A 19,114-nucleotide genomic window follows, 5' to 3' on the forward strand; every position below is an offset into this window, starting at 1 on the left:
AATCCCAAAAAAAGCTGATTTTCCTGGGATAAAATCCCAAAGAACACCTGATTTTCCTGGGATAAATTCCAAAAAAACCCTGATTTTTCTAGGATAAAATCCCAAAAAACCCCCGGTTTTCCTGGGATAAATTCCCCAAAAAACCTGATTTTCCTGTGATAAAAATCCCTCAAAAATCTGATTTTTTTCTGGATAAAATCCCAAAAAATTCTGATTTTCCCGTGACAAAATCCCGCAAAAATTCTGATTTTCCTGGGATAAAATCACCCAAAAATCTGATTTTCCTTGGGATAAAATCCCCCCAAAAGACCCTGATTTTCTTGGGATAAAAACCCCCCAAAATGTGATTTTTTTCTGGATAAAATCCCTTTAAAATCTGATTTTCCCGGGATAAAATCCCCCAAAAATCTGATTTCCCTGGGATAAAATCCCCCAAAAATCGGATTTTCCCGGGATAAGCGGGGGAGGGAGCGGGAATTCCTGGGATTGTGCCAGGGGCGCTGCCAGCTCCTCCTTTTTTTCCCTTTTTTTTTTTTTTTTCCCTGTTTTTTTTCCTCCTCCTCCTCCCGGAGCCGATGGAAACTCCTCGGGGAGGGCGGAGGAGCCGCAGCTCGGCAGGGGCTGGAATTCCGCGCGGGATTTGGGATTTGGGATTTGGGATTTGGGATTTGGGATTTGGGATTGCGCTGGGAAAGCCGCGCCCTTCTGCCCCCTGAGCGCGCCGGGACCCGCGGGGCTTTTTTAGGGAAAAACGGGGGAAAAAAGGGAAAAAAACGGGAAAACTTCGGGAAAACTTCGGGAAAACTTGGGGGAAACTTGGGGGAAACTTCGGGAAAACTTCGGGAAAACTTCGGGAAAACTTTGGGAAAACTTCACCTGCTCCTCCCGGAGCCGGGACACCCGCGGGGCTTCGCTGCCCCCCGGAGCTTTTGGGGTCCGGGGGGTTCGGGGTTGGGGTTTTGGCGTCTGGGGAATTTGGGGTTTGGGGTTGGTTTTTTGGGGAGTGACTGATTTGTTTTTTGGGGTTTGTTTTTTGGGATTTGTGTTTTGGGATTTGTGTTTTGGGATTTGTGTTTTGGGGGTTGTTTTTTGGGGTGTGAGGGGTTTGGGATTTGGGATTTGCTTTTTGGGGTGTGAGATATCTGTTTTTTGGGGTTTGTTTTTTGGGGTTTGTTTTTTGGGGTGTGAAGGGTTTGGGATTTGCTTTTTGGGGTGTGAGATATCTGTTTTTTGGGGTTTATTTTTTGGGGTGTGAGAGGTTTGGGTTTTGTGGTTTGTTTCTTGGGGTGTGACTGCTTTGTTTTTTGGGGTTTGTTTTTTGGGATTTGTGTTTTGGGGTTTGTTTTTTGGGATGTGACTGGTTTGTTTTCTGGGGTTTGTTTTTTTGGGGTGTGACTGGTTCGTTTTTTGGGATTTGTGTTTTGGGATTTGTGTTTTGGGGTGTGAGAGGCTTGAGTTTTGGGATTTGTTTTTTGGGGTGTGACTGATTTGTATTCTGGGGATTTGGTTTTTGGGGTCTGTTTTTTTTGGGTGTGACTGATACGTATTTTGGAATTTGTTTTTTGGGGTGTGAGGAATTTGGGGTTTGGGATTTGTTTTTTGGGGTGTGAGAGGCTTGAGTTTTGGGATTTGTTTTTTTGGGGGTGTGAGAGGTTTGGGTTTTGGGGTTTGTTTTTTGGGATTTGTGTTTTGGGGTTTGTTTTTTGGGGTGTGACTGGTTTGTTTTTCGGGGTTTGTTTTTTGGGATTTGTGTTTTGGGATGTGAGAGGTTTGGGTTTTGGGATTTGTTTTTTGGGGTGTGAGGATTTTGGTTTTTGGGGTGTGAGGATTTTGGTTTTTGGGGTGTGAGAGATCTGATTTTTGGGGTTTGTTTTTTTGGGGCGTGAGGAATTTGTGGTTTGGGATTTGTTATTTTGGGATGTGAGGGGTTTGGGGTTTGTTTTTGGGGTTTGTTGTTTGGGGTGTGACAGCTGTTTTCTGGGATTTGTTTCTTGGGGTGTGAGGAATTGTTTTGGGATGTGAGGGATATTTTTGGGATGTGGGTGATCTGTTTTTTGGGGTGTGAGGCATTTTTGGGATGTGAGTGATCTGTTTTTTGGGGTGAGAGGCATTTTTTTGGGGTGTGAGGCATTTTTCGGGGTGTGAGGCATTTTTTGGGGTGTGAGGCATTTTTCGGGGCGAGAGGGATTTTTTGGGGGGGTGTGAGTGATCTGGTTTTTGGGGTGTGAGGCATTTTTTTGGGGTGTGAGGCATTTTTCGGGGTGAGAGGGATTTTTTTGGGGGGGTGTGAGTGATCTGGTTTTTGGGGTGTGAGGCATTTTCGGGGTGTGAGGCATTTTCGGGGTGTGAGGCATTTTTCGGGGTGTGAGGCATTTTTCGGGGCGAGAGGGATTTTTTGGGGGGGTGTGAGTGATCTGGTTTTTGGGGTGTGAGGCATTTTTTTGGGGTGTGAGGCATTTTTCGGGGTGAGAGGGATTTTTTTGGGGGGGTGTGAGTGATCTGGTTTTTGGGGTGTGAGGCATTTTCGGGGTGTGAGGCATTTTCGGGGTGTGAGGCATTTTTTGGGGTGTGAGGCATTTTTTGGGGTGTGAGGCATTTTTCGGGGCGAGAGGGATCTGTCGGGGTGGCGGGGCTGGGCTTTGTCCTTCCAAGGCCGCGCCGGGATGCGGCGCTTCCCGGGAATGCCGAGGGACGCTGGCGGGTCGCGGGCTCTGAGCCGAGCCTGGCTGAGCTCAGCCTGAGCTCGGCCTCAGCTCTGCCCTGCAGCTCCCAGCACCTTTAAAACCAGATTTAAACCCGATCTGGGGGGGGCTGAGAGCATTTAAAACCGGTTTCAAGCCTCATTTTGGGGGCGGGGCAGAGCGAAACCAGTTTTAAATCCGATTTGGGGTCAGGAGGGGCAGAGTAAAACCAGTTTCAAGCCCCATTTGGGGGTGCTGAGAGCCTTTAAAACCAGTTTCAAGCCCCATTTTGGGGGAGGCAGATTAAAACTGGTTTCAAGCCCGATTTGGGGGGCAGACTAAAACTGGTTTCAAGCCTGATTTGGGGGCACAGAGCGCCTTTAAAACCAGTTTCAAGCCCCATTTGGGGGGAGGCAGATTAAAACTGGTTTCAAGCCCGATTTGGGGGGCAGATTAAAACCAGTTTCAAGCCGGATTTAGGGAGGCAGAGTAAAAGCAGTTTCAAGCCCCATTGCGGGGGCAGAGTAAAACCAGGTCTAAGCTCGATTTTGGGGGTGCTGATTAAAACCGGGTTTAGGCCGGGTTTGGGGCAGAGCAGCCTCGCTCCTCTGGGATTTCTGGGAAGCTCCCACGGACTCAGCTCCTCCCAGGGATCCAGAACCCCAAAGGAATCCCAAAGGAATCCCAAAGGAATCCCAGAGAAATCCCAAAGAAATCCCAAAGGAATCCCAAAGGAATCCCAAAGAAATCCCAGAGAAATCCCAACGAAATCCCAAAGGAATCCCAAAGAAATCCCAGAGAAATCCCAACGAAATCCCAACGAAATTCCAAAGAAATCCCAACGAAATCCCAACGAAATCCCAAAGAAATCCCAACGAAATTCATCTCCGGCTTTTCCGTCCCAAGGAGCTGCTTAGAACCTCCTGAAATTCGGATTTTTTGGACACAAATCCAGTTGGATCCCTCTGAAATTCGGATTTTTTGAGACAAATCTGCTGGGATCTTTCTCACCTGCTTAATTCTGGATTTGTTTTAGACAAAAATCTGATTTTTTTTTTTGCTCCTGAAGGATTTTCCACCTGGCTCCTTCACCCTGACCTGATAAATTTGGATTTTTTTTGGGCACAAATCTGTTTTTTTTTTATTGCTGACTGCTGGATTTATTAACTCTGGATTTATTTTAGAGACAAATTTGGTTTTTCTTGCTCCTGAAGGATTTTGTGCTTGGCTCCTTGACCTGAACTTGGTAAATTCGGATTTTTTTGGACACAAATTCAATTTTTTTTTTTTGGTCCTGCAGCATTTTCCCCCTGGCTCTTTGATCCCAACCTAATAAATTCGGATTTTTCGGACACAAATCTGATTTTTCCTCCTTCCTGAAGCATTTTCCCCCTGGCTCTTTGATCCTGACCTGATTAATTCAAATTTTTTTGGGACACAAATCCAATTTTTTGGGGGTCCTGAAGCATTTTATACCTGGCTCTTTGATCCTGACCTGCTTAATTTGGATTTTTTTTGGTTTTTTTTTGGTTCTGGATAATTTCCCACCTGTCTCCTTGCCCCTGCCCTGGTCCATTTGGATTTTTTGGGACACAAATCCTTTTTTTTTTGCTCCTGGATCATTTTCCCCCTGTCTCCTTGCCCGTGAGGTGGCTAATTCGGATTTTTTGGGACACAAATCTGATTTTTCCTCCCTTGTGGATCATTTCCCCCCTGTCTCCTTGACTTGACCTGGTCCATTCGGATTTTTTGGGACACAAATCCATTTTTTTTTTTGCTCCTGGATCATTTTTCCCCTGTCTCCTTGCCCCTGCCCTGGTCAATTTGGATTTTTTGGGACACAAATCTGATTTTTCCTCCCTTGTGGATCATTTCCCACCTGTCTCCTTGCCCCTGCCCTGGTCCATTTGGATTTTTTGGGACACAAATCTGATTTTTCCTCCCTTGTGGATCATTTCCCCCTTGGCTCCTTGCCCCTGACCTGGTCAATTTGGATTTTTTGGGACACAAATCCTTTTTTTTTTGCTCCTGGATCATTTTCCCCCTGTCTCCTTGCCCGTGAGGTGGCTAATTCGGATTTTTTGGGACACAAATCTGATTTTTCCTCCCTCGTGGATCATTTCCCCCCTGTCTCCTTGACTTGACCTGGTCAATTCGGATTTTTTGGGACACAAATCTGATTTTTCCTCCCTCCTGGATCATTTCCCCCCTGTCTCCTTGCCCCTGCCCTGGTCAATTCGGATTTTTTGGGACACAAATCTGATTTTTCCTCCCTCCTGGATCATTTCCCCCCTGTCTCCTTGCCCCTGCCCTGGTCAATTTGGATTTTTTGGGACACAAATCTGATTTTTCCTCCCTCGTGGATCATTTCCCCCCTGGCTCCTTGCCCCTGCCCTGCTCCATCTGGATTTTTTGGGACACAAATCTGATTTTTCCTCCCTCCTGGATCATTTCCCCCCTGGCTCCTTGCCCCTGACCTGGTCAATTTGGATTTTTTGGGACACAAATCTGATTTTTCCTCCCTCGTGGATCATTTCCCCCTGGCTCCTTGCCCCTGCCCTGCTCCATCTGGATTTTCTGGGGCCCAGGTGGGATTTTCCGCGCGGCCGCCATGCCGGGCTGGTGGCTGCTGCTGGCGCTGCTGTGCCCCCAGCTGTGTCCCCGCGCGGTGACGGCGGCCAGGAGGGACAGGAAGGGCAGGAAGGAGCCCCCGGAGCCCCTCAACACCGCCCTGGCCAACAGCGAGGAGCAGCCCCAGGTGGGTGCTGGGATCGTTCCCGGAGTTATTCCCGGATTTAGTGGGAATTCCCTGCCTTTTCCCAGCCTCATTTCGTCAGTTCCCTTCGGTTTTGTATTTCATTTTGATGGTTCCTCATGTTGGGAACAACCAAGAACTGCCAAGGTGGGTTCTGGGATCATTTATGGATCGTTCCTGGATTTATTCCTGGATTTATTCCCGGATTTATTTGGAATTTCCTGCCTTTTCCCAGCCTCATTTCGTCAGTTCCCTTCGGTTTTTTATTTCATTTTGATGGTTCCTCATGTTGGAACCAGTGGAGAACTCCCAAGATGGGTTCTGGGATCGTTCCCGGAGTTATTCCTGGATTTATTCCTGGATTTATTCCTGGATTTATTCCCAGATTTATTCCTGGATTTATTCCTGGATTTATTGGGAATTTCCTGCCTTTTCCCAGCCTCATTTCATCAGTTCCCTTCGGTTTTTTATTTCATTTTGATGGTTCCTCATGTTGGAACCAGTGGAGAACTCCCAAGGTGGGTTCTGGGATCGTTCACGGAGTTATTCCCGGATTTATTCCTGGATTTATTCCCGGATTTATTGGGAATTTCCTGCCTTTTCCCAGCCTCATTTCATCAATTCCCTTCGGTTTTCTATTTAATTTTCATTGTTCCCCATGTTGGGAACAACCAAGAACTCCCAAGGTGGGTTCTGGGATCATTTAGGGATCGTTCCTGGATTTATTCCTGGATTTATTCCCGGATTTATTGGGAATTCCCTGCCTTTTCCCACCCTCATTTCATCAATTCCCTTCGGTTTTGTATTTCATTTTGATGGTTCCTCATGTTGGAACCAGTGGAGAACTCCCAAGATGGGTTCTGGGATCGTTCCCGGAGTTATTCCTGGATTTATTCCTGGATTTATTCCTGGATTTATTCCCGGATTTATTGGGAATTTCCTGCCTTTTCCCAGCCTCATTTCGTCAGTTCCCTTCGGTTTTGTATTTCATTTTGATGGTTCCTCATGTTGGAACCAATGGAGAACTCCCAAGGTGGGTTCTGGGATCATTCCTGGATTTATTCCTGGCATAATTCCCTGATTTATTCCTGGATTTATTGGGAATTCCCTGCCTTTTCCCAGCCTCATTTCATCAGTTCCCTTCGGTTTTGTATTTCATTTTGATGGTTCCTCATGTTGGGAACAACCAAGAACTGCCAAGGTGGGTGCTGGGATCATTTATGGATCGTTCCTGGATTTATTCCTGGATTTATTCCTGGATTTATTCCTGGATTTATTGGGAATTTCCTGCCTTTTCCCAGCCTCATTTCATCAATTCCCTTTGATTTTTGTTTAATTTTGATGGTTCCCCATGTTGGGAACAACCAAGAACTCTCCAAGTGGGTGCTGGGACCATTCCCAGAATGATCCATTTTTCCATCCCTTGAACATCTGGGTGGGTTTTCCAGGGAATTTGGAAATCTCTGAGGGACTTTTGGAGCTCTTGGCTCCTCCTGGTTCCTCAAGGACACCCTCAGTGTCCTCCAAAATCTGCCTGGGCTGGATTTTTCCATCCCTTGAACATCTGTGTGGGTTTTCCATGGAATTCCAGGGGATTATCCGGGAATGGCAGTCCCAGCAGTTGGAAGAAGATCTCTGAGGGACTTTTGGAGATCTTGGCTCCTCCCGGTTCCTCAAGCACACCCTCAGTGTCCTCCAAAATCTGCCTGGGCTGGATTTTTCCATCCCTTGAACATCTGGGTGGGTTTTCCATGGAATTTAAAGATTTCTGAAGGACTCTTGGAGCTCTTGATCCTCCTGGTCCCTCAGTGTCCTCCAAAAGCAGCCTGGGCTGGATTTTTCCATCCCTCGAACATCTGGGTGGGTTTTCCATGGAATTTGAAGATCTCTGAGGGACTTTTGGAGCTTTTGGCTCCTCCTGGTCCCTCAGTGTCCCCCAAAAGCAGCAGGAACAGCCTGGGCTGGATTTTTCCATCCCGTGAATGTCTGGGTGGGTTTTCCGTGGATTTTGAAGATCTCTGAGGGACTTCTGGAGCTTTTGGCTCCTCTTGATCCCTCACTGTCCTCGAAAAGAAGCCTGGGCTGGATTTTTTGTGTCTTATGAGGATCTGGGTGGGTTTTCCATGGAATTCAAAGATCTCTGAGGGACTTTTGGAGCTCTTGGCTCCTCCTGGTCCCTCAGTGCTCTCCAAAATCAGCCTGGACTGGATTTTTCCATCCCTCGAACATCTGGGTGGGTTTTCCATGGAATTCCAGGGGATTATCCGGGAATGGCAGTCCCAGTAATTGGAAGAAGATCTCTGAGGGACTTTTGGAGCCCTTGGCTCCTCCTGGTCCCTCAAGGACACCCTCAGTGTCCCCCAAAAGCAGCAGGAACAGCCTGGGCTGGATTTTTCCATCCCGTGAATGTCTGGGTGGGTTTTCCGTGGATTTTGAAGATCTCTGAGGGACTTCTGGAGCTTTTGGCTCCTCTTGATCCCTCACTGTCCTCGAAAAGAAGCCTGGGCTGGATTTTTTGTGTCTTATGAGGATCTGGGTGGGTTTTCCATGGAATTCAAAGATCTCTGAGGGACTTTTGGAGCTCTTGGCTCCTCCTGGTCCCTCAGTGCTCTCCAAAATCAGCCTGGACTGGATTTTTCCATCCCTCGAACATCTGGGTGGGTTTTCCATGGAATTCCAGGGGATTATCCGGGAATGGCAGTCCCAGTAATTGGAAGAAGATCTCTGAGGGACTTTTGGAGCCCTTGGCTCCTCCTGGTCCCTCAAGGACACCCTCAGTGTCCCCCAAAAGCAGCAGGAGCAGCCTGGGCTGGATTTTTCCATCCCTTGAATGTCTGGGTGGGTTTTCCGTGGATTTTGAAGATCTCTGAGGGACTTCTGGAGCTTTTGGCTCCTCTTGATCCCTCACTGTCCTCGAAAAGAAGCCTGGGCTGGATTTTTTGTGTCTTATGAGGATCTGGGTGGGTTTTCCATGGAATTCAAAGATCTTTGAGGGACTTTTGGAGCCCTTGGCTCCTCCTGGTCCCTCAAGGACACCCTCAGTGCCCCCCAGAAGCAGCGGGATCAGCCCGGGTTGGGTTTTTTGGGCGCTCTGAGGGCACTCAGTCCGTGACCCTTGTCCCGGCGTGTCCCCAGCTCCCGGAGCCCGCGGAGCCGCGCGTCACGGACCCGCGCAGGACCTGGATCTCCTTCGTGCACCGCCCGGACGACGGCGGCACCTCCAAGAGGAGGTGCAAAGGCAAAGACAAAAAGCTGGTAGGATTTCCTCTCCATCCCTCCCAGATTTTCCTTCCTTTTTCTCATCCTTTCCTTTTTTTGGGGGGGGTTTAATTTCTCCACTTTTTTGAGAAGTTTGAGTTCTTGCTTCAGCAGAATTTTGAACCAGCCGCTCTCAAATTGAGCCTTTTTTTTGGGGTTGTTTTCCCGCTCATTAAAAAGAAAATCTAAATTTTTTTCAGTCCGAAGACTGCTGAGTTTCTTCTTTTTGGGTTTAATTTCTCCACTTTTTGGAGAAGTTTGAGTTCTTGCTTCGGCAGAATTTTGAACCAGCCGCTCTCAAATTGAGCCTTTTTTTTGGGGTTGTTTTCCCGCTCATTAAAAAGAAAATCTAAATTTTTTTCAGTCCGAAGACTGCTGAGTTTCTTCTTTTTGGGTTTAATTTCTCCACTTTTTGGAGAAGTTTGAGTTCTTGCTTCGGCAGAATTTTGAACCAGCCGCTCTCAAATTGAGCGTTTTTTTTGGGTTGTTTTACCGCTCATTAAAAAGAAAATCTAAATTTTTTCAGCCCAAAGACTGTTGAGTTTCTTTTTTTGGGGGGTTTAATTTCTCCACTTTTTGGAAAAGTTTGAGGCTTCTTGCTTCTGCAGAATTTTGAATCAGCCACTCTCAAATTGAGCGTTTTTCTTGGGGTTGTTTTCCTGCTCATTAAAAAAAAAAAAATCCTTTTTTTTCCCTTCTCTTTCCAAGAGATAAAGTCCAAGTATCCTAAAGGATTAAATTAATCAAGGTGTGGACAAGTGGTTTCTTTCAAATTAATGGGCTGAGTGACAGCTCATTAATCACGTGGCACTTTTCATCTGCTGCTTGGCCAAGCTTGGATTCTTTTAATTATTTTAATTAATTGAGGAATTTTTTTTTTTTTTGCATCTTCTGAGCAATCTGGGCCGGTTTTCCATGGAATTTCTGAGGATTATCCGAGGAACGGGAGTCCCAGCAGCTGGGAAAAGATCTCTGAGGGACTCTCTCAGAGCTCCTGATCCCTCAAATGTCCTCCAAAAATGATTGGGAATTTTCTGGGAACAAACCCCCTCCCGTTGCTGATGTCCCTGGAGGATTTTCTGGTTTTAATCCCAAATTTTCCTTTCTTTGTTCCCTCAGCGAGGCCTGGTTGGGCCTCCGGGGCCTCCTGGGCCTCAGGGACCTCCAGGAGCTCCTGGGGCTGAAGTCACCAGGGAAGTTCTTCTGCAGGAGTTCAAGGAGATCTTAAAAGGTAAAAGAGTTGAAAAAGTCCAAGATTTTCCAGGGATATTAAAGGAAAAGGGTATTAAAGGCTGGAGGAGCTTTGCTTGGGTGAAGCACCAGGACAAATCTTCACCCTCAGGCATGGCCCTGGCAACCAAAAACGTTCCCCCAGTGCTGCTGGGCTTCAGCTGAAGATCCAAGTGCAGAATTCCGAGCACACGTTTATGGTTTCATAGGCCAGACCCTTAAATTAAGCTTTTATTTAATTTTATTTCATTTTATTCCCCTTTTTCCCCTCAGAAACCATCGAGCACTGAGCCTCCCTGGCCCTTTCAGCCCAGCCCAGCCAGCTGCTGCTGGCCCTGGAGGAGGTTCCGTTCACCAGCCAGGCCCTTAAATTGAGATTTTATTCCATTTTATTCCATTTTATTCCATTTTATTCCATTTTATTGCCCCTTTATTCCATTTTATTCCATTTTATTCCATTTTATTCCATTTTATTTCCCCTTTATTCCATTTTATTCCATTTTATTCCATTTTATTCCATATTATTCCATTTTATTCCATTTTATTGCCCCTTTATTCCATTTTATTTCATTTTATTCCCTTTTTCCCCTCAGAAGCCATGGAGCACAGGGCCTCCCTGGCCCTTTCAGACCAGCCCAGCCAGCTGCTGCTGGCCCTGGAGGAGGTTCCATTCACTGGCCAGGCCCTTAAATTGAGATTTTATTCCATTTTATTCCATTTTATTCCATTTTATTGCCCCTTTATTCCATTTTATTCCATTTTATTCCCCTTTTCCCCTCAGAAACCATCGAGCACCGAGCCTCCCTGGCCCTTTCAGCCCAGCCCAGCCAGCTCCTCCTGCCCCTGGAGGAGGTGCCATTCACCGGCCAGGCCCTTAAATTGAATTTTATTCCATTTTAATTCATTTTATTCCATTTTTTTGCCCTTTTCCCCTCAGAAGCCATGGAGCACAGGGCCTCCCTGGCCCTTTCAGCCCAGCCCAGCCAGCTGCTGCTGGCCCTGGAGGAGGTTTCACCACAGGAACAAGAATGGCCAGACTCTTAAATGAAGATTTTATTCCATTTTATTCCATTTTATTCCATTTTTTTCCCTTTTCCCCTCAGAAGCCATGGAGCACAGGGCCTCCCTGGCCATCTCAGCCCAGCCCAGCCAGCTGCCCCCGCTGCTGCTGGCCCTGGGGGAGGTCCAGGTCCCGTCCCCGCGGCGGCTGGAGGAGGCGTTCCACTGCAAGCTCAAGGGCCACGTGCTGGTGGACAAGAAGACCTTGGTGGAGCTGCAGAACTTCCAGTCGGTGAGGAATTCCAGACTCATCCTGGTGGGGATCTGCCCCAGGGCCCTGCTGAGCTTCCTGCTCAGCCCAGAAACGCCCCTGAGGCTGAAAGGAGGAGACAAATCCATGAGGAAGTGTCCAAGGGAGGGCCAGAGGTGGATCCACCTGGGATCCCCTTTTAAAACCTGATATTCCAGAGGTTCTGCCACTGATGGATCCACCTGGGATCCCCTTTTAAAACCTGATATTCCAGAGGTTCTGCCACTGATGGATCCACCTGGGATCCCCTTTTAAAACCTGATATTCCAGAGGTTCTATCCATGATGGATCCACCTGGGATCCCCTTTTAAAATCTGATATTCCAGAGGTTCTATCCCTGATGGATCCACCTGGGATCCACTTTTAAAACCTGATATTCCAGAGGTTCTATCCATGGTGGATCCACCTGGGATCCCCTTTTTTAATCTGATATTCCAGAGGTTCTGCTACTGATGGATCCACCTGGGATCCCATTTTAAAATCTGATATTCCAGAGGTTCTATCCATGATGGATCCACCTGGGATCCCCTTTTAAAATCCATTATCCCAGAGGTTCTATCCCTGATGGATCCATCTCTGATCCCCTTTTCAAATCCACTTTTCCATTCTTTCCCAAACTTTTGGCAACTTGGCTTGGCAGCCAGGCCGGATCAGCCCCGAGGCGTGGGCAGGGCTGCAGGGAGAGCTGCTGCCTCATTAATTAGCAGGGAAAATGGGGCTAATTAATCCATCCCAGCTGTGGCTGCTGCTTCCTGTGCCTCGGGGATGAGGTGCCCAGCTCATTCCCGATTTTTCCTGGCTCGGAGCTGCTGTGGGAGGCTCTGGGTGCCAAGCTGGCACCGCAGGCCGGGACAGGAAGAGTCAGGTTTGGGCTGTGCCCTCTGGGAAAGGGGAATGCAGAGCCAGGAGCGGAACAGGGATTTGGGATCAGCACAGGGATTTGGGATCAGCACAGGGATTTGGGATCAGAACAGGGATGGATTTGGGATCAGCACAGGGATGGAGCCAGGAGCAGAACAGGGATTTGGGCTCAGCACAGGGATTTGGGATCAGCACAGGGATGGAGCCAGGAGCAGAACAGGGATTTGGGCTCAGCCCAGGGATTCAGGATTTGGGCTCAGCCCAGGGCTGGATTTGGGCTCAGCCCAGGGATTCAGGATTTGGGCTGAGCCCAGGGATTTGGGCTGAGCCCAGGGCTGCAGCTCTGTCCTCTCTCGCAGCCCGTGGCCAAGGGCGCGTTCCTGCGGGGCTCGGGACTGAACCTGGCCACCGGCCGCTTCACCGCGCCCGTGGGCGGCATCTACCAGTTCTCAGCCAACGTCCACATCGGTGAGTGCTGCCCCAGGGACCCCAAACCCCGGAGACCCCAAACCCCCCGCAGACCCCAAACCCCCTGGAGAACCCAAACCCCCTGCAGAACCCAAACCCCCTGCAGAACCCAAACCACCTGGAGAACCCAAACCCCCTGCAGACCCCAAACCCCCTGGAGACCCCAAACCCCGGAGACCCCAAACCCCCTGCAGAACCCAAACCCCCTGCAGACCCCAAACCCCGGAGAACCCAAACCCCCTGGAGAACCCAAACCCCCTGCAGAACCTAAACCCCCTGGAGAACCCAAACCCCCTGGAGAACCCAAACCCCGGAGACCCCAAACCCCCTGCAGAACCCAAACCCCCTGAAGAACCCAAACCCCCTGCAGACCCCAAACCCCGGAGACCCCAAACCCCCTGGAGAACCCAAACCCCCTGCAGACCCCAAACCCCGGAGACCCCAAACCCCCTGCAGAACCCAAACCCCCTGCAGACCCCAAACCCCGGAGACCCCAAACCCCCTGCAGAACCCAAACCCCCTGGAGAACCCAAACCACCTGGAGAACCCAAACCCCCTGCAGAACCCAAACCCCCTGCAGACCCCAAACCCCGGGGACCCCAAACCCCCTGGAGACCCCAAACCCCCTGGAGAACCCAAACCCCCTGCAGAACCCAAACCACCTGGAGAACCCAAACCCCCTGCAGACCCCAAACCCCCTGGAGACCCCAAACCCCCTGCAGAACCCAAACCCCCTGCAGACCCCAAACCCCAGAGACCCCAAACCCCCTGCAGACCCCAAACCCCCTGGAGAACCCAAAGAGAACCCCCAGAGAACCCCCGGATATCCCAGAGGTTCTGCCACTGCTGGCCAGTGGTGGATCCCCTTTTTAAATCCATTATCCCAGAGCTTCTGCCACTGATGGATCCACCTGGGATCCCATTTTAAATCTGACATTCCAGAGGTTCTATCCCTGATGGATCCACCTGGGATCCCCTTTTAAAATCCATTATCCCAGAGGTTCTATCCCTGATGGATCCACCTGGGATTCCCTTTTAAAATCCATTATCCCAGAGGTTCTATCCCTGATGGATCCACCTGGGATCCCATTTTTAAATCCATTATCCCAGAGGTTCTATCCCTGATGGCCAGAGGTGCATCCACCTCGGACCCGTTGCCTTTGGCTCCGTCAGACGTGGAGGAACCTTCTGGCACCTCCTGCAGCCACCCCAGGGCTGCTGGAGTCCCTCAGGAGCCCAAAGCCCGGGATTTGTGGGAATGCTGACATTTTCCCGCTGTTTTTCCCAGACCACAGCGAGCTGAAGAGCAAAGTGCAGCTGCGGGCCCGGGACAGCGTGCGGGTGCTGATCTGCATCGAGTCCCTGTGCCACCGGCACACGTGAGTCACCCCGGGGCCTCCGGGGCTTCCTTCCCTCACATTTTCCATATTCCCTGATATTCCAGCCAACTCTGGCTATTCCTTCCCTCAGGGGGATTTTGGGAGCTTTTCCAGGGAGGAAGGGGCTGGAAAAGGAGCTTTTCCAGCACAGGGCAAAGCTGTGGCTCTGTCCTTGGCCCCAGACCCCAAAATCCCTGCCCAGGTTGATTTTAATGCCCTGCCCTGAGCTCCTCCAGAAATTCGCAGATCCAGAAATCCACAGATCCAGAAATTCACAGATCCAGAAATCCACAGATCCACAGATCCAGAAATCCACAGATCCACAGATCCAGAAATCTACAGATCCACAGGTTAAGAGATCCGCAGGTCCTGAAATCCAGAGATCCATAAATCCAGAGATTCACAGGTCCAGAAATCCACAGATCCACAGATCCACTGGTCCAGAAATCCACAGATCCACAGGTTCAGAAATCCACAGGTCCTGAAATCCAGAGATCCATAAATCCAGAGATTCACAGGTCCATCCATCCATCCATCCATCCATCATCCATCATCCAATTCCATCATGGAATTATGGAATTGTGGAGTTCCAGAATTATCGTGGAATCGTGGACTTGTGGAATTATGGACTTGTGGAATTATGGACTTGTGGAATTATGGAGTTGTGGAATTACGTCTTTGCGGAATCACAGAATTATGGAATTATGGAGCCATGGAACTGTGAATTTATGGAATTATGGAGTTGTGGTATCAGGGAATCATGGGATCATGGAATTGTGGAATTGTGGGATCGTGGAATGGTGGGATCATGGAATTGTGGAATTGTGGGATCATGGAATTGTGGGATCATGGAATCGTGGAATTGTGGGATCATGGAATTGTGGGATCATGGAATCGTGGGATCATGGAATCGTGGACGTATGGAATTATGGAAGGGACCTTAAAGATCTTCCCGCTCCCATGGCCAGGGCCACCAAACTTCCACCATCCCAGCCTGCCTTTAAACCCTTCCCAACATCCCAAATTCCCCTTTTTTGCTCCAACCGCTGTGAATTCCAGGGAAACTGAGGGAGGATTGTCCTTCCACACCCAGCTGCGGGGCTGCCTGGGCGCTTTCATCCCTTTATTTCTCATTCTCAGGTCCTTGGAAGTCATTGCTGGCCTGGAAAGCAACAGCAAAATCTTCACTATTTATGTCCACGGCTTGCTGCAGCTGCAGGTGAGGCCCTGAAAATTGGGAATTTCTGCCTGAAAATTGGGAATTTCTGCCTGAAAAGTGGGAATTTCTGCCTGAAATTTGGGAATTTCTGCCTGAAAAGTGGGAATTTCTGCCCCAAATCTCTGGGCGGGACATGGAATTCTGCCCAGGAAGTCCAGAAAATAATGAAATAATAAATAATCAAATACTAAGTAAACAATAATATATAATTATATATAAATATATTATTTATATATAATTAATATAATTATTATAATATTAATATATAAAAATTAATATATAATATAATTATTTATAAATAGATTTATATATCTATATAAATAAATAAATAATATAAATAAAATGGAAATGAAATAATATAAATAAATAAATAAATAGATTATTTGTATATAAATAATCTATTTATTGATAAATAGATTTTTAGAAATGAATAATCTATTGATTGATAAATAGATTGTTTATAAATAAATAACGAACAATTTAAAAATTAATAATAATTGTAATATTAACCATTAATAATAGTTACTTAACAATAAATAAATAGCAATCAAATGATTAATAGCAATCAATAAATAGCCATTAAATAATAATTACATCATTTAAAAACCCCTTTTTTCCTACATTTAAAGGAGGGAAATTCCTCACCTGGGGCAGCCCCAGGAGGAAAAGCTTGGCTGGGGTTTCCCATTCTGAATTGAAGGCACGGGAAGAAGCTTCCTCTAAGAAAAATCCAATATTTTATTATAAATTTTAATTTATTTTCCTTTCCCAACTCTCCCCTGGCATTGCACTCCCAATGGGATTTCATCCCCAATGGAATTTCCATTCCCAATGAATTGAACATCTATTCCCAATGAATTCAAATTCCGTTCCCAATGAACTGAAATTCATTCCCAATGGAATTTCCATTCCCAATGAACTGAAATTCATTCCCAATGAATCAAAATTCCATTCCCATTGGGATTTTCATTCCCAATGAACTGAAATTCATTCCCAATGAATTGAAATTCATTCCCAATGGAAATTCCGTTCCCAATGAACTGAAATTCCATTCCCAATGGAATGAAATTCCATTTCCAATGGAATTTCCATTCCCAATGAATCGAAATTCCATTCCCAATGAACTGAAATTCCATTCCCAATGAATTGAAATTCCATTCTCATTGGGATTTCCATTCCCAATGAGTTGAAATTCCATTCCCATTGGGATTTCCATTCCCAATGAGTTGAAATTCCATTCCCATTGGGATTTCCATTCCCAATGAGTTGAAGTTCCATTCCCATTGGGATTTCCCACCTCCCAGGAGGAGCTCTGAAGCCACTTCACCCAAAAAGGCGCCAGGGCAGGAAGGATTTTTTGGGGAAAAAAAAACAAAAAAAAACCCACACAAAAATCCTTCCAAACCCACAAAAATCCTTCCAAACCCACAAAAATCCTTCCAAACCCACAAAACTTCCTGCAGTCCATCAGCTCCATCCCAGAACTGGGCTGGATTCCTGCTGGAAGCCTGCTGGGAATTCCAGCCTTTCTGTGCTGCCAGGCACCGACCCCCAGGAGAACACGGCACTGACCTGGGGCCGGGGAGAAGCTCCCAGGATGGAATGGTGGAACTGGGATTGTGGGGGTGGAGTTTGGAGAGAGGCGTGTGATGTCACAGGGTGGGAAACTCCGAGTTTGGGGTTTTAGTTTAGTGATATATAGGGAGCAAGATGGAGGTCTTAGGGTGGAGGCTGGGCCTTCTTCTCCTTCTCCTTCTTCACTTTCTCCTTCTTCACTTTCTTCTCCTTCTCCTTCTTCACTTTCTTCTTCTTCTTCACCTTCTTCTCCTTCTCCTTCTTCACCTTCTCCTTCTTCACTTTCTTCTTCTTCTTCTTTTCCTCCTTCTCCACCTTCTTCTCCTTCTTCACTTTCTTCTTCTCCACCTTCTTCTTCATCTTCTCCTTCACTTTCTCCTCCTTCTTCTCCTTCTCCTTCTCCTTCTCCTTCTCCTTCTCCTTCTCCTTCTCCTTCTCCTTCTCCTTCTCCTTCTCCTTCTCCTTCTCCTTCTCCTTCTCCTTCTCCTTCTCCTTCTCCTTCTCCTTCTCCTCCTCCTCCTCCTAGTCCTTTTCCTCCTTTTCCTTCTTTTACTCCTTTTCCTCCTCCTCCTCCTTTTCCTCCTTCTCCTCCTTCTCCTCCTCCTCCTCCTCCTCCTCCTTCTCCTCCTTTTCCTCCTCCTCCTCCTTCTCCTTCTTCACTTTCTCCTCCTCCTTCTCCTTCTTTTCCTCCTTCTCCACCTTCTTCTCCTTCTTCACTTTCTTCTTCTTCACCTTCTTCTTCTCCTTCTTCTTTTCCTCCTTCTCCTTCTCCTCCTTCTCCACCTTCTCTCCTTCTTCATCTTCTCCTTCTTCACTTTCTTCCTCTTCTTCACCTTCTCCTTTTTCTCCTTCTTCACCTTCTTCTTCTCCTCTTTCTTCTTCTTCTCCTTCACCTTCATCTTCTTCTTCTCCACCTTCTCTTTCTTCTCCACTTTCTTCTCCACTTTCTTCACCTCCTCCTCCTCCTCCTTCTCCGTGGGTTTGGGTGTTTTTGTGCAGTTGGATAAAAAGCCCGCATTGCAGGCCACGGGTGCTTGGTGATTGGGTTAAAAGTGCAAATAATTAGGTGTCATTTGTTAATTGGACAGTTTATCCTTAAAAGGCCTGGCAGGGAGAGAGTCAGGGCTCCGTTTTTGGTTTGCTGGAGCGCAGTGCTGCAGAACTCACAGCTTCTAAAACTAACACAGATAAAACCAATAAACATCTGAGTCCAAACAACAAATTCCATCTCGCACATTTCATCCCAACCCGCCGACAGAGAAGCTAAAACTCAACAAACTCCTGCTGGAGTCTGAAAATCCCTGGAAGGGGATCTTCCCGTGGTTTTTTCCCGTGGAATGTGCCAGAAATTCCCGTTTCCCCGCAGGCCGGGCAGTACGCCTCCGTCTTCGTGGACAACGGCGCCGGCGCTGCCGTCACCGTCCAGAACGGCTCCGATTTCACGGGAATGCTGCTGGGGGCCTAGCACCACCATGGCCCTGCCAAAAATCCCCAATTCCTGCGTTTTGGACTGAAAAAAAAACCCCAAAAACCCCAACTTTGACCTTGGACCTTCGGTACCTGCAGAACTGCAAACGATCCCCAGCTCCTCCAGCTTTGCTTCCAGAACTTGCCGCTGATTTTTGAGGTCGTTCTTCGTCGGAATTCTGCTTTTTTTTTTATCCTCTTTTTATCCAAAAAAACCCCCAAAACCACCCTTGGAATATTTAATTTGCGCTTCACCAGATGCTCACGGGGCAGCACGCAGGCGCTCGTTGTAATTTGATTATTTCACTTGTAACCAGCACGGCTTTGGGGTTTTTTTTTTTTTTGGGATTGATTCGGGTTTTTTTGGGGGTTTGGAAATGAAGGATTGAGCTGGGAAATACCAGAAATAAATCAGTGACTCTTTGCTGTGTGGTGGGGAGGAAGGGGACGAGGATTTTTCCAGCAAAATTGCTTTTTTTTCCAGGGGGTTGGAAAGGGTTTGGATCCTCACCCAAAGGTTCAGAATTGGGTGTGTTTGACCAGGAAAATGTTGGATTTTCCTACAATCCAAGGCTTGAACTCTTTAACTGGGGTCCTTTATAGCAAAATAAAATGATATATATTATAATTATATATATATAATCACGTCTCTAAGTATATCTTTTATAAATACAATTCTATATAATTATATATATTCTATTTTTTTAAAAGATATATATAATTATATGTGTATATATGGGTTTCCATAGTTTACACAGACAGTTTTCCCAGTTTGTTTATTCACTCTCCCTCAAATCCTGGAATCCTGAACTCCTCCTCAATCCCAAATTCTCCCTCAAATCCTGCAATCCTGAACTCCTCCTCAATCTCAAAATCCCAAATTCTCCCTCAAATCCTGCAATCCTGAACTCC

General features: G+C 47.4%; 1 protein-coding gene and 1 long non-coding RNA gene across 2 annotated transcripts; one reads left to right on the forward strand and one right to left on the reverse strand.

Annotated features, from left to right (window-relative positions):
* Positions 1–5,292: 5,292 nt before the first annotated feature.
* C1QTNF12 (C1q and TNF related 12) lies at positions 5,293–18,810 on the forward strand. The gene is made up of 8 exons (XM_053962821.1): positions 5,293–5,439; positions 8,572–8,691; positions 9,814–9,925; positions 11,028–11,215; positions 12,454–12,562; positions 13,851–13,941; positions 15,082–15,160; positions 18,102–18,810. The coding sequence occupies exons 1-8, from the start codon at positions 5,293–5,295 to the stop codon at positions 18,198–18,200; spliced, it is 945 nt and encodes a 314-aa protein (XP_053818796.1). The 3' UTR covers positions 18,201–18,810.
* LOC128798890 (uncharacterized) lies at positions 11,214–17,019 on the reverse strand. The gene is made up of 4 exons (XR_008434573.1): positions 16,733–17,019; positions 15,806–15,879; positions 14,986–15,103; positions 11,214–11,299 (listed from the first exon to the last, which is right to left on the reverse strand). It is a non-coding gene; the product is annotated as an uncharacterized LOC128798890 (long non-coding RNA).
* Positions 18,811–19,114: the final 304 nt, after the last annotated feature.

Source organism: Vidua chalybeata, chromosome 22 (genome assembly GCF_026979565.1).
Source record: "Vidua chalybeata isolate OUT-0048 chromosome 22, bVidCha1 merged haplotype, whole genome shotgun sequence".
Taxonomy (NCBI): Eukaryota; Metazoa; Chordata; class Aves; order Passeriformes; family Viduidae; genus Vidua; species Vidua chalybeata.